This window comes from Anomaloglossus baeobatrachus, chromosome 1, assembly GCF_048569485.1.
Source record: "Anomaloglossus baeobatrachus isolate aAnoBae1 chromosome 1, aAnoBae1.hap1, whole genome shotgun sequence".
NCBI lineage: Eukaryota > Metazoa > Chordata > Amphibia > Anura > Aromobatidae > Anomaloglossus > Anomaloglossus baeobatrachus.
Window position 1 is genome coordinate 93,322,108 of NC_134353.1, and position 15,999 is coordinate 93,338,106.

Consider the following 15,999-nt stretch of genomic DNA (forward strand, 5'->3'; position numbering starts at 1 on the left):
ATTACTCACCTGCCTTCGCTCCTGCTGTCCATGGTGCTAAACTCCTCGGCTCTGCAGCGTCCGCCCACCGCTCTCTGCAGCTACTTCTGGGTCGGCTGTTCCTGCTTTCATGAATATTCATGAGCCGGGAAGGAGCTGCAGAGAGCGGAGGCTGCACAGTGCGTCGCTGGCAAGGTGAGTGGAAAATGTTTATTATTTTATATGTCAGTGTTTTTCTGGTACGTGTTTCACGGATCACACACGGATCTGTCACGCTCCCCGGGTCCCGACGCCGTCCCTCACCGCTTCGGTCCCTGGTCCTCCTGCCCCCGGCCACACATCTCACTCTTCCTCCTCTGCGTCCTCCATGCTCCCTGTCCCCCGTTCCCGTGCCACCCAAGACACACTGTCGGGCTCTCCTGCATCCTCTGCACCGCTTCCTGCTCTGGCCTCCGGCACTCGGGCTTCGCGCATGTGCATTAGGGCGCGCGCGCGGTCATTGACCTCCTATTAAAGGGCCAGCGTTCCAGAAACAGGATATTGCCAAATTCAGGTAAAGGCTATATTAAGATCTTCCTTCCAAGTGGGCGGTGCCTGTTCAATGTGTTTCATTAAGCTAGGTGTTCAGGTCCCCTCTTGCCTAGTCTCCTATTAACCTTGTGTATTTCACAGAGCCAGTCCTGCCACTCTAACCCGGTCCTGACCACGGTTCACCCTGGAAGTCCTTCGGTGACTGTCGGCTGTGACCCCACCATCTTCTCCAGCCTGAACCCGTCTCCGATCCTCAGCTTCCCCTGTGGAACTGCCCACTTGTTCAGCTGGACCTGGATCCACCTGACGTTTCTACCCGGCACCGGGACCTGAGCCTTGTCATCTGGACAACCTCCAGGAGCTCCGTGGACCCGGAGACATCGTCATTCCAGTCTCCTGAAAGACTCTGTTCCTGTACCGTTAGTGCCCCGGCTATCGTGTATCTAGGCCCTCTGGTGGGGTGATCGGACAGTCCCTGTACAGGGGTTAGCTCCGGGTTGCTTCACTGGAGGAGTCCGGTGCACGTCCCAGAGTATCCACCACCGGGGCATAACAGAATCACACCATAGTGTGGTCCGTGGGTCATCAGTGATGCCAGAAAAAAACGGACTTGTCTCCGTGCAGAATCATGGACACGCGTGTACGCTGCACGGAGACACGTTCAGTGAAAAATCACTGATGTGTGAGCAGACCCATTGATTATAATGTGTCTGCGTATGTCAGTGATTCTGGTACGTATAAAAAAAAAAAGCACAAACGTACCAGAATCACTGACGTGTGAAGGAGGCCTTATATAGAGTCATTATACACAGAGGGATCTATTCCTATATATTACATAGAGTCATTACACACAGAGGGATCTATTCCTATATATTACATAGAGTCAATACACAAAAAGGGATCTATTTCTAGTGTTTATTTCTGTTAATGTTGATGATTATGGCTTACATCCAATGAAAACCCAAAAGTCATTATCTCAGAAAATTAGAATAATTACCACAAAACACCTGCAAAGGCGTCCTAAGCATTTAAAATGGTCCCTTGGCAGCACGGTGGCTCAGTGGTTAGCACTGTAGTCTTGCAGCACTTGGGTCCTGGATTCAAATCCCACCAAGGGTAACCTCTGCAAGGAGTTTGTATCTTCTCCCCATGTTTGTGTGGGTTTCCTCCGGGTACTCCGGTTTCCTCCCACATAACAAAAACATATTAATAGGGAATTTAGATTATGAGCACCAATGGGGACAGTGTTGCCAATGTATGTGTGGCGCCCCTGACCTGTTCAGGCACCACTGAGTACTGCACCCATGCTGGGGGCAGTGCAATGCAGGTAATCCAGAAGGCTGACTGAGGTGTGACTACACAGGCGCATAGTAATCAGGTCTCACACATTGACCTTTGAAGGGACTCCTGAGAGATTCCAGGAGGGGGCGTACCCTCCATGTCCACTCAAGTGGAGTGGTAGAGAGCCTGGTTGCTAGGTGGCGTAGGCAGGCACAGTGGAGAGAGGATGTAGAGAGGAGAGAGGAGTGAGGAGTCTGGAAGTGGAGCTCAGAGGGAGCAGACGTGCAGAACCCACTAGTGAGCCAGTTTAGAGTGTGCAGCTCAGGGAGAGGAGTCACAGGCAGCAGACCCTGGAGTTGGAGCACTTGAACAGCGTCCGTGCAGTGACTACCGACGGGGGAGATCCGTCACCTGCTAGTGCCACCCAAAATCCACCCAAGGCTAGAGAGAGCAAAGGGGTGGCAGAGTAAGGGGACTGCCAGGGAGGTACCAGGCCTGCAAGGGTAACAGGTCTCAGTGCAGAGATAGATTCACCTTTCTTCTGCCAAACCTGCCGGTGGGGACACTCCAGACCCACACCATACCACCACAGAGTCCACAGCCACGTAGCAAAGAGAGGGCCCATAGTTCACAGGAGGCAAGCAGCCGGAGTGACCTGGTCCAGGCTACAAGCAAACGGGCCAAAACGAGGGGAGAACAGGCAGCAGCAATTTCCCTGGGTGACCCCCGTAGGGACTACAAGTCGGGGTCACCACAAAAACACAAAGGGCTAAGGAAGGCGAGTTTGTAGTCACCCTCATCAGCCAGCTGGAAGGATACCTGGTTCCAGCCTGGTTCATCCCAGCTACGCCCGGGTTACTCACCCTGCCACCTAATGTGAGTAAAACCCCTGAAAGACATTCTGCTTGTGCGTGTGAGTCATTCTGCGACTTGTGGTGCCACACACCTACACAGGGCCCTGGGGCTTGCCTCACTCTCGGGAGGCCACTACAACTGACTGAACCCACCATCAGCCCCAGGCACCCCTTAATCTGCAGTGGCGGTCACCCTGACCGCAATACCGAGAGTGGCGTCACGAAAATCCTAAAAGAAGGTTCCCTACCTGTGACCAGACTGTTCCTCCACATGAAGTCCCTAAAGGTAATGCACCGACACAACACCTGTGGGGCTTCACATCTGTAAAGCTCTATGGAATTAATAGTGCTGTATAAATGAATAAATATTATATTATTATTAGACTGGTTCAGTAGCCTACACAAGCATGGGGAAGACTGCTAACTTGACAGATGTCCAGAAGGCGGTCACTGACACACTCCACAAGGAGGGTAAACCACAAAAGGTCATTGCTAAATAAGCTGGCTGTTTACAGAGTGCTCTATCCAAGCATATTAAGGCCCCTTTCAGACATCTGTGTTTATTCAGGTACAAGCCACACGCATCAGTATGGTCAAACGTGTGTCATACATGTGTAACACATGTTTCACACGTGTGACATCTGTGTTTGCATACGTGTGACATCAGTTTGACACATACTGGAGAAAACACGGGTCTTTGAAATAGAAAGATTTTCTATATTTACCTGTATCCAGCGCTGTTTTCTTCAGCCTCTCTCTGCTGACAAGTTTTTTGGAAATGAAAATTTACCCACTGTCCACACTGCCAAAAGTACCAATACCTGGTTTAATAATAAAGTATCACTGTGCTTGATTGGCCAGCAAACTCGCCTGACCTAAACCCCATAGAGAATCTATGGGGTTTTGTCAAGAGGCATACGAGAGACACCAGACCCAACAATGCAGACGAGCTGAAGGCTGCTATCAAAGCAACCTGGGCTTCCATAACACCTCAACAGTGCCACAGGCTGATCCCCTCCATGCCACGCCGCACTGATGCAGTAATTCATGCAAAAGGAGCCTCGACCAAGTATTGAGGCATTTAATGTACAGACTTTTTAGTAGGCGCCAACATTTCTGAGTTTAAAATCATTTTTTCAATTTGTCTTATATAATATTCTAATTTTCTGAGGTAATGACTTTTGGGTTTTCATTGGCTGTAAGCCATTTAGAATTACTGAAATAAATTAACTTTTTGATGAAATTCTAATTTATTGAGATGCACTTGTATCTGTTTCCGGCATTACTGTTGCTTCTGAGTTCCACTCATTAAGCCTCATGAATATTCACTGCACTGACTGCGGACCCAGAAGCAACTGTGACAGCAGCACCGGAGACAGGTAAGTATACAAGTTCATGCTATACGTGCGCTATCCGGATGTCACACGTATAGCACACGAACAGCACACAGAGAACACACACAGGGACACACAGACGGCCTTACGGACCTGCACCACGGACCCTTACACACATGCGTTTTAAGGCCGCTTTACACTCTGCGATATCGGTACTGATATCGCCATCGTGCGTACCCGCCCCCATCTGTTGTGCGACACGGGCAAATCTCTGCCCGTGTCGCACAACATCGCCCGGACCTGTCACACTACTTACCTTCCCTGCGACGTCGCTGTGACCGGCGAACCGCCTCCTTTCTAAGGGGGCAGTTCGTTCAGCGTCACAGCAACGTCACTGCAGCGTCACTGAACCGCCGCCCAATAGAAGCGGAGGAGTGGAGATGAGCGGGACGAACATCCCGCCCACCTCCTTCCTTCTGCATTGTGGCCGGGAGGCAGGTAAGGAGAGCTTCCTCGTTCCTGCGGTGTCACACAGAGCGGTGTGTGCTGCCGCAGGAACGAGGAACAACTTCGTTACTGCTGCAGTAACGATATTTGAGAATGGACCCCCATGTCACCGATGAGCGATTTTGCACATTTTTGCAACGATGCAAAATCGCTCATAGGTGTCGCACGCAACGGCATCGCTACAGCGGCCGGATGGGCGTCACAAAATCTGTGACCCCAACAAGTTCGCTGTAGCGATCTCGTAGCGTGCAAAGCATGCTTAATGCACGGACGAGTGAAGGGAGCCAAAAAGGAACCTGTCAGCACATTTTTACATATGGAAGTGGTGGTATGACTGTATAGGCCATTTCCGTCTAATATAAATGATCCCTTTTAGTAGAAATCTAATGAGACGTCATATACAAATCAGGATGGAAGTGCACTGAGGGCGTGGTCGAAGTCTGAGTGCAGTGACACGCCCCCAGTGCACTTTCAGTCTAATTTTCAGATGTTTGGTGGTTCGTCATTCATGTGATGATTGAGGATTCCTCCATTATTTACATTACATGTATCTGTCTATGGATGCGCCGTACATACTCATATTTAGAATCCCCATATAACTAGTAATAATCCCTTGTCTTTTTCCGTTATATTGTTGTATCACGTATGATTGATCTCATCTAATACATTTTATTTCTATATCGTTTTGTCACTATTTTAGACACAACTGTGCTGTCGAATCCTGACAGTGTGATCTGTGAGATCCCAGAGATCCAAGAACCCGCCGGTGTAAGTATCATAGAGGGAGATGTCTGTATATCACCAGATCATGGGGTGTGAATGACACGTCCAGTATCATCCTCCATATAATATGGGATATCTCTATTCTAAAAGTAGATGACACAATCGCATTAGATAAACACATTTATATTAAAAGAAATCTGTCATCAGATTTTTGCTAACCCATCTAAGAACAGCATGATGTATGGGCAGGGACCCTGATTCCACTGATGTATCACTTACTTTACTGGGTGCAGCAGTTGTGATAAAATTTCTCTTTCCTCTGCTGCAGATCTATCAGTTCTGTGAATTCTGAGCTCTGTATAACCCACACCACTGATTGGCAGCTTTCTGTGTATAATGGGAATAGGCAGAAATCTGTTAATCAGTGGTTGGAGGCGGGGTTACACAGAGTAATAGGACTACATGCCACAAGACAGCTAGTCCTGTAATGATAATCTGCTAATGATAAAACATTGATTTTATCAAAATGACACTTCTCAGCCCTTACATTATGCTGCTCTTACATTTCTATATAAAACCTGCTGACCGATTCGCTTTAAATTCTCCCCTGTGATCTCCCATATAGTACAGCTGTCACGCTAGGTACGTGGATTTACCAAGTGAACAGCGAAAGGGAAGGGAAATGCTGTGTCTGGGGAAGGGAGAGATAGGGACCCCAGACCAAACCTACCACCGGCCCCTGGCTTCCCTCACCACACTAGATAGGTTCTGCACCTGAACCTGGCTGACCCTGAAATAAGCCCTAGGTAGGGAATGGATGGGATGAACGCTTAGTCAACCCCACTAAGTGACTCGCCCACCCCAGGGCCTTAGGTGACTCGGTGTCGGGCCAGACTAGTCCGGGGTAGTCAGCGGTGGCGGGGCCCGACTCCATGACACTGGTGGAGTCAATTAATGTGGCGCTATTGGGGGTGATGATAGTGTTTATATAAGATTTGTGACGCCACCTGTGGTAATTTGCAGCTATGGAGCCCCCGCAGCCCGCACATAACTGCATGTCAATTATTCCTGCGGCATTACCTGCGGAAATCCCCTGCTTTGGCCCATACTTACCTGCCTTGATAGCAGACACCCGGTCATTTTCCCTCGGTGCACAGGAGCAGGAAGGAGGAGGTGGGTGGGGCCTGCACGAGCTCCGGTCATGTGACAGCCGGAGCTAGTTCAGTCCCGCCCACCTTCTCCTTCACAGTGTAAACACGGCCGGAGACGGGAGAGAAGTTCTGCGTGATGGAGGCATGAACTCCCCGATCACTCAGCACTTGTTCTGCATTGAGGATGCAGTGCCCAAGCCATGGTACTGTATCCTCAATGCAGAATGCCCGCACCATATCCCCAGGACATTCCACAAGAAATCCGCAGCATGAAAACAGACAAAGTTGTGCTGCGGTTTTCTGGGAGCTCCTGCGGAATGTCCTGCGGATATAACCGCAGGACACTTTCCCCCATGGGCACATAGCCTTAGTCCATCTCGTATTCCCTGCTTCCCCCGTCCACCGGCGCCTATGAGTGGTTGCAGTCAGACACGCCCCCACACTGAGTGCTAGCTGACTCACTGCAACCAATCACAGCCGCCAGTGGGCGTGTCTATATCATGCAATTAAATAAATGAATAATAATAAAAAAAAAACGTGCGATCCCCCCCCCAAATGATACTCAGCCAGATAAAGCCACACAGCTTTTGGCTGGTATTCTCAGGATGGGGAGGCCCACGTTATGGGGAGCCCCCCATCCTAAAATATCAGCAAGCAGCCGCCCGGAATAGCCGCATCCATTAGATGCGACAGTTCCGGGACTCTACCCGGCTCATCTCGAATTGCCCTGGTGCATTGGCAATCGGGGTAATAAGGAGTTAATGGCAGCCCATAGCTGCCACTAAGTCCTAGGTTAATCATGGCAGGTGTCTATGAGACACCCCGCCATAATTAACCTGTAAGTGAAAGTAAATAAACACACACATCTAAAATATTCATTATTTGGAATAAAAGACGAAAAAAACCACCCTCTTCCATCACTTTATTAAAATACCCAAATACCCCTCCAGGTCCGGCGTAATCCTTATGAGGTCCCGCAACGCATCCAGCTCTGCTACATGAAGCTGACAGGAGCGGCCTTAGAACACCGCCGCTCTCTGTCAGCTCCACGAAGCAAATGAAGTGAGCCGCGCAATCAGCGATGACGTCACTCAGATGACCCGCGGCCATCGCTCTCAGGTGGAGGACTGCATCTGGTCGCTGGTTACCTGAGTGAGGGCACCGCTCATTGCACAGCTCACTTCAGTCACTCAGGGCATTTTCGGTCACAGGTGAGTCCTTCATGTGTGACCGCAAATCAGGCTGCGACACAGAGAGAGAGATGCGTGATGTCAGTGAAATCGGGTGACGCTCTGACAGAACTGCTGCAGACTCCTATGTCCTGGCACTGACTTCAGAGGTTCATCTGAGTTCATGACAGCACACAGAGACAGAGGCGCGGGATGACAATGAAGTTGGGTGAAGTTCATCCGAGTTCATTCTCATCGCCCGGCTCTGTCTGTGTCTGCTGTCAGTGGGCATGTAGCAGTGCTGAATTGCCAAGGACCGCACTGACAAAAATGCATCCAAAACCCATGTAAAATGCATGCAAAATGCATCCAAAATACATGCGTTTAGGATGCATTCTTTTTGTCAAAATGCAGTGTCAAGTCTGCCAGAGGGTGCATTTATTTCTGCACTAGTCAGGACGCAGTTTGCGCACAAGCCCTAAGGGGGGATGAGGGAATATAAAGACACCAAGGGAAGTGCTGATGAAAAACAGCTGAAAGGGTGAGGAACTCTGCTGGGTCCTAAAAGGAAAGGGATGAAAACCAAAGAATGGAAAAAGGGAAAGTCAGTGAGGAACTTGTGTAGCCAAACGCTGCGACCTTCTACAGCTGGAAACTACAGGACTATCTGTCAAGTGTGACACAACCGTTGTATCATGATTCCCCTTTAAATTACATCTGTATCTGCGGAGCGTCCAGCTTGTGTCGTCCCATACACTAAATCAGTGTATACAGCTGGGACATAATATGGAGCGGAGACGTTTTTGCATCTGGAGTTTTTTTCTTGCAGCTTCTTAATCTGAATATCATTTCTTATTCATTTATAGAGTGAAGTTAAATCACTGATCCCGGTGAGGAAGCCGCATATGGACGACTTTGACACATCCAAACTGATCAGCAGTGGAAAATATGGGTGAGATTTCTCTTGGCATAATACATATATCTTAGGGTTCCCTATGACAAGGCCTCTATGCTCTACCATTCAGTGTTATCATAGGGATAGGATCCGCACATCACTCTTCACATTTAGTTCTCACTATTCATGCCAGTTATACGGGAGTTGAGCAAACTCATCTGTAACAAATCAGATAGGGCCTGTGCACACATTGCAGATTTGTCGTGTTTTTGACACATTTTTTTTCCTGATTCCAGCAAAGTGAATGTGATTCCTGAATTCTCGTGCACATTTTGCTTATTGTCTCTTGTACATTTGCAGCAGATTCACATCTTTCAGCATTTTTTATGCAGATGTCACCCACACTGATGAGTAGAGAATATCTGCAAAAAAAAAGCTGGTAAAAACGCATATAAAAACATATATAAAAAATGTGCCTATTTTATGCAGCATTATTCCGTACAAGAGCTGTCGAAATGGTGCAAAATTTCTGCTGCAAACACTTAACGTGTGCACATACCTTTAAAGGGGTATTCCCATCTCCAAGATCCTATCCCAATATGTAGTAGATGTAATAATAAGAATATTAACAAATACCTCCAATTGGAAATGTAGTATAGTTCTCATTATTAGATATGTCTCTTACCTTATGTGCAGGGCATTGCAGCATAGGTATCCATGGTTACGATTAAAAGCAACTAATTGTCACTAGATGCCTGATTGTATTCATGAATACATAAGCTCCTGCAATGCCCTGCACATGAGGTAAGAGACATGGCTATATCAGGAGAATTATACTACATTTCTAATTGGAGGTATTTGCTAATATTATTATTATTATTATTATTACACCTACTACATATACTGCAGGAGGGGAGAAGGTGTTTCATGACTTTTTATCTTCTTCCCTCTTCCATCTCCTCCATTTATTATGCCTTGTATGGGGGGAGCAAAATAAACTCTCATTTGTATCTACCGGTCATATATAGTGAATCTGCCCAAAAATAATTTTGATACATTCTCTTATCACTAATGGGACCTGGGTGGGGGTCTCCGGCAGACCTGACATTGTGCGGACCTCCCATAGGTAATCTATGTAGTGCTATTTTATATATTTCTAGACATGGATTTTCAGTAACTGCCGGTTTCTAGTATTGAGCATTAATACAGAAGAACATATAATGGCTTCTATAGATGATTTGTTAATAAGGATTTAATATAAACCATGGATTTTCCTTCTCTCCAGTGCCGTCTACATAGCGCACCATAAAGAGTCACAACAGATCTTTGCAATGAAGAAAATTACCAAGCGGAGCCTGCATACTGAAAGAAAAGTGGAATTGGCCTTTTTGGAGAGGGACATCCTAACATTCAGTGATTGTCCCTTTGTGGTCTCCATGCTCTGCTCCTTTCCAACTAATTCTCACCTGTGTATGGTCATGGAGTATGTAGGAGGTAGGACACGTACATTGCATTATACTCAGCCCATGTCGTCTAATATCTTATCCCCGTCTCATATAAATAGGATTTGTCTACGTGGTTGGTTACATCCCCACGGAGCATTTACTATAGGTTATCTAGTACCCAGATGCAGGTGAGCTTTGGGGCACTGGGCCCCATACTTGCACCTGTCATCACAATGCTTTTCATACATCTGGGCAGGACTGTGGGCCAGGACCATAGCCCGGACCTTGGAATCTGATCCTCTACATATGTACAAGCCTCTTTATTAAATTGTGTGCTAGCACTGTCCGCAGGAAGGGCAGCGCTTGCGTACAGTCATCTCCTGTGGCTCTTCAGTATACTGGGGCTGTAGGCGGTGCATGTGCACACTGACATCCAACCGTCTTCATCAAAATGGTGACACATGCAGCGCCTGCGCAGATTCAGACCTCAGCTCTATGACAAATGCCATTTCGCTGAAGAATGTTGGATATCAGAATGCGCATGTGCTGCCCGCGGCACCATTTTGCTGAAGACCATCAGATGTCAGAATGTGCATGTGCTCCCCATGATGCCATTTTGCTGAAGACAGTAGGATGTCAGAGTGATTATACACAGCCCACTGCGCCATCTTGCTGAAGACCACCGTGAGATGAATATATGGACGACATTTCCCCATTACTAAGATTATGTGCACTACACATTATATCTGAAAATATTCTCTCCTGCCCCAATGTCTCCGCTCACTTATCATTATACATCACGGTGATCTGCTGTATACACCCCTCACCGACCATATTTCCTTTCCTCTAGGTGGAGACTGCAAGAGCCTTCTAAGCAAAAGGGGTTATTTTTCTGTCCCCTTGGCCCGCTTGTACTTTGCAGAAGCCATTCTTGCTCTAGAATATCTGCATAGCTATGGCATTGTGCACAGAGACCTGAAGCTGGAAAAGTAAGTGCCCCCTGTAGTATATTAACCCCTTCAGCCCCCGGGCACTTTCCGTTTTTGCGTTTTTGTTTTTTGCTCCTTTTCTTCCGAGAGCCGTAACTTTTTTATTAATCCGTCAATCTTGCTATATGAGGGCTTGTTTTTTGCGGGACTAGTTGTACTTTTAAATGAAACTATAGGTTTTACCATATATTGTACTGGAAAACAGCAAAAAAAATCCAAGTGTGGAAAAACTGCAAAAAAAAGTGTGATCGCACAATAGTTTTTGGGATGTTTTATTCACCTTGTTCACTATATGATAAAACTGATGTATCTATGTGATGCCTGAGGTCGGTGCGAGTTTGTAGACACCAAACATGTATAGGTTTACTTGTATGTGTCGCACGTTTTGCGCCATTTTCCGAAACACGTAGCGTTCTTATTTTTTGGGGTCTATGGCTCAGTGACGGCTTATTTTTTGCGTCTCGAGCTGACGTTTATAATGGTACCATTTTTGCGCAGATGCTACGTTTTGCCTGTTATTGCATTTTGCGGAAAACTTGCGGCGACCAAAAAGCGTAATATTGGCGTTTGGAATTTTTTTGCCACTACGCCGTTTACCAATCAGATTAATTGATTTTATATTTTGATCGGGCATTTCTGAACGCGGCGATACCAAATATGTGTATATTTATTTTTTTTTTTAACCCTTTAATTTTCAATGGGGGGAAAGGGGGGTGATTTGAACTTTTAGGTTTTTTGTTTTTTTTTTATTTTTTAAAACTTTTTTTATTTACTTTTTTTTTTTTATTTTACTAGTCCCCCTAGGGGGCTATAGCGATCAGCAATCCGATCGCTCTTATCTATCTGCTGATCACAGCTATACAGCTGTAAACAGCAGATTCAGTCACTTTGTTTTTCCCTCTGCTCTCGGCCGAGGGAAAATGAAAGTGAAACATCATAGCTGCAGGCGTCATCACATGACCCTGTGCTACGATGGCAACCAACGATAGTCACGTGATAACGCACGTGACTTCCGGTGGGGGCGGCGGTAAGTAAAAAACATGGCCGCGCGCATTTAGATCTTGCTGCCAGACTTTGGCAGCAAGATTTAAGGGGTTAATGGCCGCGGGTGGAAGCGATTCCACCCGTGGCTAGCAGGAACACATGTCAGCTGTTGAAAACAGCTGATATGTGTGCCGACCGCCGCCGCCTGCCCGCGGCAGGGGGCGGGGCTTAACGGGACACGATCCTGGACGGATAGATCTGTCCAAGGTCGTGAAGGGGTTAAAGGTGGGAAATTTATCAGTTCTTATCACACAGTCTGTGAGGCTACAACCATTCTTTATTTCTTTTTTTTCTTTAACAGCCTCCTGATAACATCTACTGGACACATTAAAGTGACCGATTTTGGGCTTTCAAAACTTGGTGTCATGATACCAGAAAGCAACACCTACAAGGAATTACGGGAGGACATCTCCAGAGAGTTCATGGGCAATGAGGTCAGTGTCACTTACAGGAACGCAGCTTGTTCTGTACAAATCCCATCACACTATTGTCTCTTCTCCACTTCTCCACATTCTTCTTCACATTTTTCCACTGATATTTTATCTTCTGTAATTATAATTTTATGGAGAGAATTAATGGCTTCATCGATTCTAATCTCTATCTTCTGTTGGTTTCCAGTTCTGTGGCACCCCGTATTACATGGCACCAGAGATGATCCTGAGAGCCGGCTATGGAAGACCTGTAGACTGGTGGGCAATGGGGGTTATCCTATATCAATTCCTTGTTGGAACTGCACCATTTAAAGGGAAATCCCAACGGAGGTATTTTACAAATGTTGTCAGTGGTAAGTAGAATAAAGCCATCATTGCTTTGATTGTTACATCGGTTTAGTTATTTCCTTTGCTGTATCTTACAGTCCTATAAAGAGGTTTTATATTCTGTAATTTTCTATATAACAGGAGACATAATTTGGACTTGTGATCCCGCTCCTCCCCCCGATGCTCGGAACATCATCACTGAGCTGCTCACAAAAAATCCTGCAGATAGACTTGGGACAGGTAAGATATAATAATATTTACTTATTACATCTAGGATATATTGTCCATGACGATCAGCTCTTCTCTATCTACTTTTCCATTTCTAAGTCTCCATACTGTAACTTTCAGTCTATTTTCTTCATTCCGCTATGTCATTAGTTTAGATTACATTAAACTGTGAAGATACGGAGCCGTCTCTGACAATGTCTGCAAAACTTTTATTTTGTATTTTTCCAGAAGGAGCATTTCAGATCAAGGAACATCCATTCCTGAGGGACTTAGACTTTGACAATCTTCTAAGTCAGGAGCCGGAGTACGTTCCTCAGCTCGTGTCAGACGTGGACACCAGCGTCTTTCTCAGTAAGTAGAAGGAGACGTCACCTAAAATAGGCGGCTGTTTGTGTCGTCTTTACTAATATGTGACGATCGGTATCCATTAATATTAGTGATAAATGACGACTGTTATAATGACAATTTCTAATAACACTTCATTACCTTTATCTTGTAGATCACGGTGGTGTGGACATGGACATGGCCTCAGAGGATAAGGAAGACAATGAGAGCCCTGACTTCCTAAACTTTACATCATCTTCTCAAAGACTTTCAAAAGTATGTGATCAATAAGTCTAAAATATAGAAAAAAAGACCTCTAAAAGAAAAAAAAAGTATTTCATGTGTTATTTTTCTTCTTTCTCTTTAGCTTTGTACCACCACAACAAAGACGATGAACAACGATGACACCAAGTCCCCTCCAGAGTGCTCCCCAGAGAGTACCCCAGAGTGCATCACAGAGTGCTCCCCAGAGAGTACCCCAGAGTGCTCCCAAGAGAGTGCCCCAGAGTGCTCCCCAGAGAGGACCCCAGAGTGCTCCCCAGAGAGTACCCCAGAGTGCATCCCAGAGTGCTCCCCAGAGAGTACCCCAGAGTGCTCCCAAGAGAGTGCCCCAGAGTGCATCCCAGAGAGGACGGCAGAGTGCTCCCCAGAGAGTACCCCAGAGTGCATCACAGAGTGCTCCCCAGAGAGTACCCCAGAGTGCATCCCAGAGACTATCCCAGAGTGCTCCCCAGAGAGTACCCCAGAGTGCATCACAGAGTGCTCCCCAGAGAGTACCCCAGAGTGCTCCCAAGAGAGTGCCCCAGAGTGCATCCCAGAGAGGACCCCAGAGTGCATCACAGAGTGCTCCCCAGAGAGTACCCCAGAGTGCTCCCAAGAGAGTGCCCCAGAGTGCATCCCAGAGAGGATCCCAGAGTGCTCCCCAGAGAGTACCCCAGAGTGCATCCCAGAGTGCTCCCCAGAGAGTACCCCAGAGTGCATCCCAGAGACTACCCCAGAGTGCTCCCCAGAGAGTACCCCAGAGTGCATCACAGAGTGCTCCCCAGAGAGTGCCCCAGAGTGCATCCCAGAGAGGACCCCAGAGTGCTCCCCAGAGAGTACCCCAGAGAGTAACCCAGAGTACATCCCAGAGAGTACTCCAGAGTGTATGCAAGAGTGCTCCCAAAAGTGTACCCCAGAGTGCTTCTCAGAGAGTATGCCAGAGTGCTCCCCAGAATGCTCCCCAGAGTGGTTACCAGGGTACATCTCAGAGAATACCCCAGAGTGCTCACCAAAGAGTACCCCAGCACCCAAAACAATCATCTCAAAAATGTGAGTAGATTATGGTTTTATTATTGGGAGATTCAAGCTAGGGGAGATGCAGTATTACATGGCGGCCATTCCTGGTAGTTGTTTTCCTCCTCGCTCTATAAAAGGCAGTTTTGAGCAGGAGACCCCCCCACCCAATATGATTTTCTTCTGTCCTATTAGACCGTATAGTAGAAGTTCTAGGGAGACGTCCCATTTTATACTGTGTTTACTTGTAATTTACAAGATTTTCTTCTTCCAAACAGGCAGAAAGAATCTTCTCCTGCACCTGATAGAGACGATGCTATAACCAGCTTGTCATCCTCGTCCTCATTGTCAGGTATGTACAGGTCTACAGCACCAAACATGTGAATGTTGAAATCAAGTCTTAATAATTTCCACATGGTTTTCTATAATAGGTTTTTCTTTGTTATCCACGTTTCTTTGATCACAATTATGTAGCCCATAGGCCCAAACTGTATCTCTATTTCCCTAATTTTGTCCTGGAGTTATAAGAATATATCGTTACTAATTATTTTTATTTTTTTTCCTTTCTGATCAGAAATTCCATCTCAGGAAGAAAGAAAATCTAAAATAAATCTGACTACAGAGGAACAAAAATCAGAAAAGAAAGAAAAGGGAAAAAAGAGACGAGGTAAGTGTGAGAATCATCTCCATGTTATATCAGTCAGTGAGAAGAATCCATGTGGAGCAGATGTCATCTGTCAGTGATGGGACTGTCACATGTATGATGGCTGACAATGACCCCTGACCTCTGTATGATAAGACACTGCCGTACAGCCACAGTGACCGCACAGTAGTATCATGTAATCTGGAGTCCCGTCACTTATATTATACTTCTCTTCTCATAGGCAACATCTTCCGCCGGATCTTATCATCCTGCCGGCGTGGATTATCCAGGGCTGCTCGCGCATTTTCCTGTTGTTGCTGTTCCTCTACAACCATCTAGCGCCCTGAAGAACAGCAGATCCACCATCACTGCTGCACCTGTATAGAAGGACCTTCACCATCTACCTGTGTCCTTCTATTGTTACATCTGTACCCGGACATGTTTCGGTAACGCCTGTGTCACCAGGCTCCGCGGTATTCATACTGCTCGCCTGAATTGGCTTTAACTGATCACCCGGTATCTGACAATGGCTATCTTTACGACTATGATTTTGTCTATTGTTTTATAGAACAACTTATTGTTAACATAAACAGGGAATATATAGTATGTAGTAGTGACCAATAGATTCCCACAAAAATAAACATAAATAGGAAATATATAGTATGTATTAGTGACAAATTGATTCACTTAAAAATAAATTTATATAAATATTTTTATGGTAATCGATTTGTAACTACTACATAATATATTCTCTATTTAATTTTATGGGAATCGATTTGTCACTGCTACTGTCTATTGTTTTATTCCTATTTTTTCCCCTCCCTCATTCCGTTATCCATTTTAAAAATAAATGAATTAATTATATATTT

At 46.2% G+C, this 15,999-nt stretch overlaps 1 protein-coding gene across 1 annotated transcript; it reads left to right on the forward strand.

The window, feature by feature from the left end:
* The first annotated feature begins 9,586 nt into the window (after positions 1-9,586).
* Positions 9,587-15,773, forward strand: LOC142286186 (uncharacterized). Its single transcript, XM_075333390.1, has 12 exons — positions 9,587-9,597; positions 9,710-9,918; positions 10,720-10,858; positions 12,204-12,336; positions 12,521-12,686; positions 12,802-12,900; positions 13,117-13,239; positions 13,388-13,488; positions 13,580-14,523; positions 14,766-14,839; positions 15,062-15,154; positions 15,372-15,773. The coding sequence occupies exons 1-12, from the start codon at positions 9,587-9,589 to the stop codon at positions 15,467-15,469; spliced, it is 2,190 nt and encodes a 729-aa protein (XP_075189505.1). The 3' UTR covers positions 15,470-15,773.
* Positions 15,774-15,999: the final 226 nt, after the last annotated feature.

What these genes read in the sequence shown, in the direction of transcription:
- LOC142286186 (XM_075333390.1), top strand. An exon ending in AGAGACCTGAAGCTGGAAAA is followed by an intron (nt 10,859 to 12,203) that starts GTAAGTGCCCCC and finishes TTTCTTTAACAG; the next exon opens with CCTCCTGATAACATCTACTG. An exon ending in ATCCTCGTCCTCATTGTCAG is followed by an intron (nt 14,840 to 15,061) that starts GTATGTACAGGT and finishes CTTTCTGATCAG; the next exon opens with AAATTCCATCTCAGGAAGAA.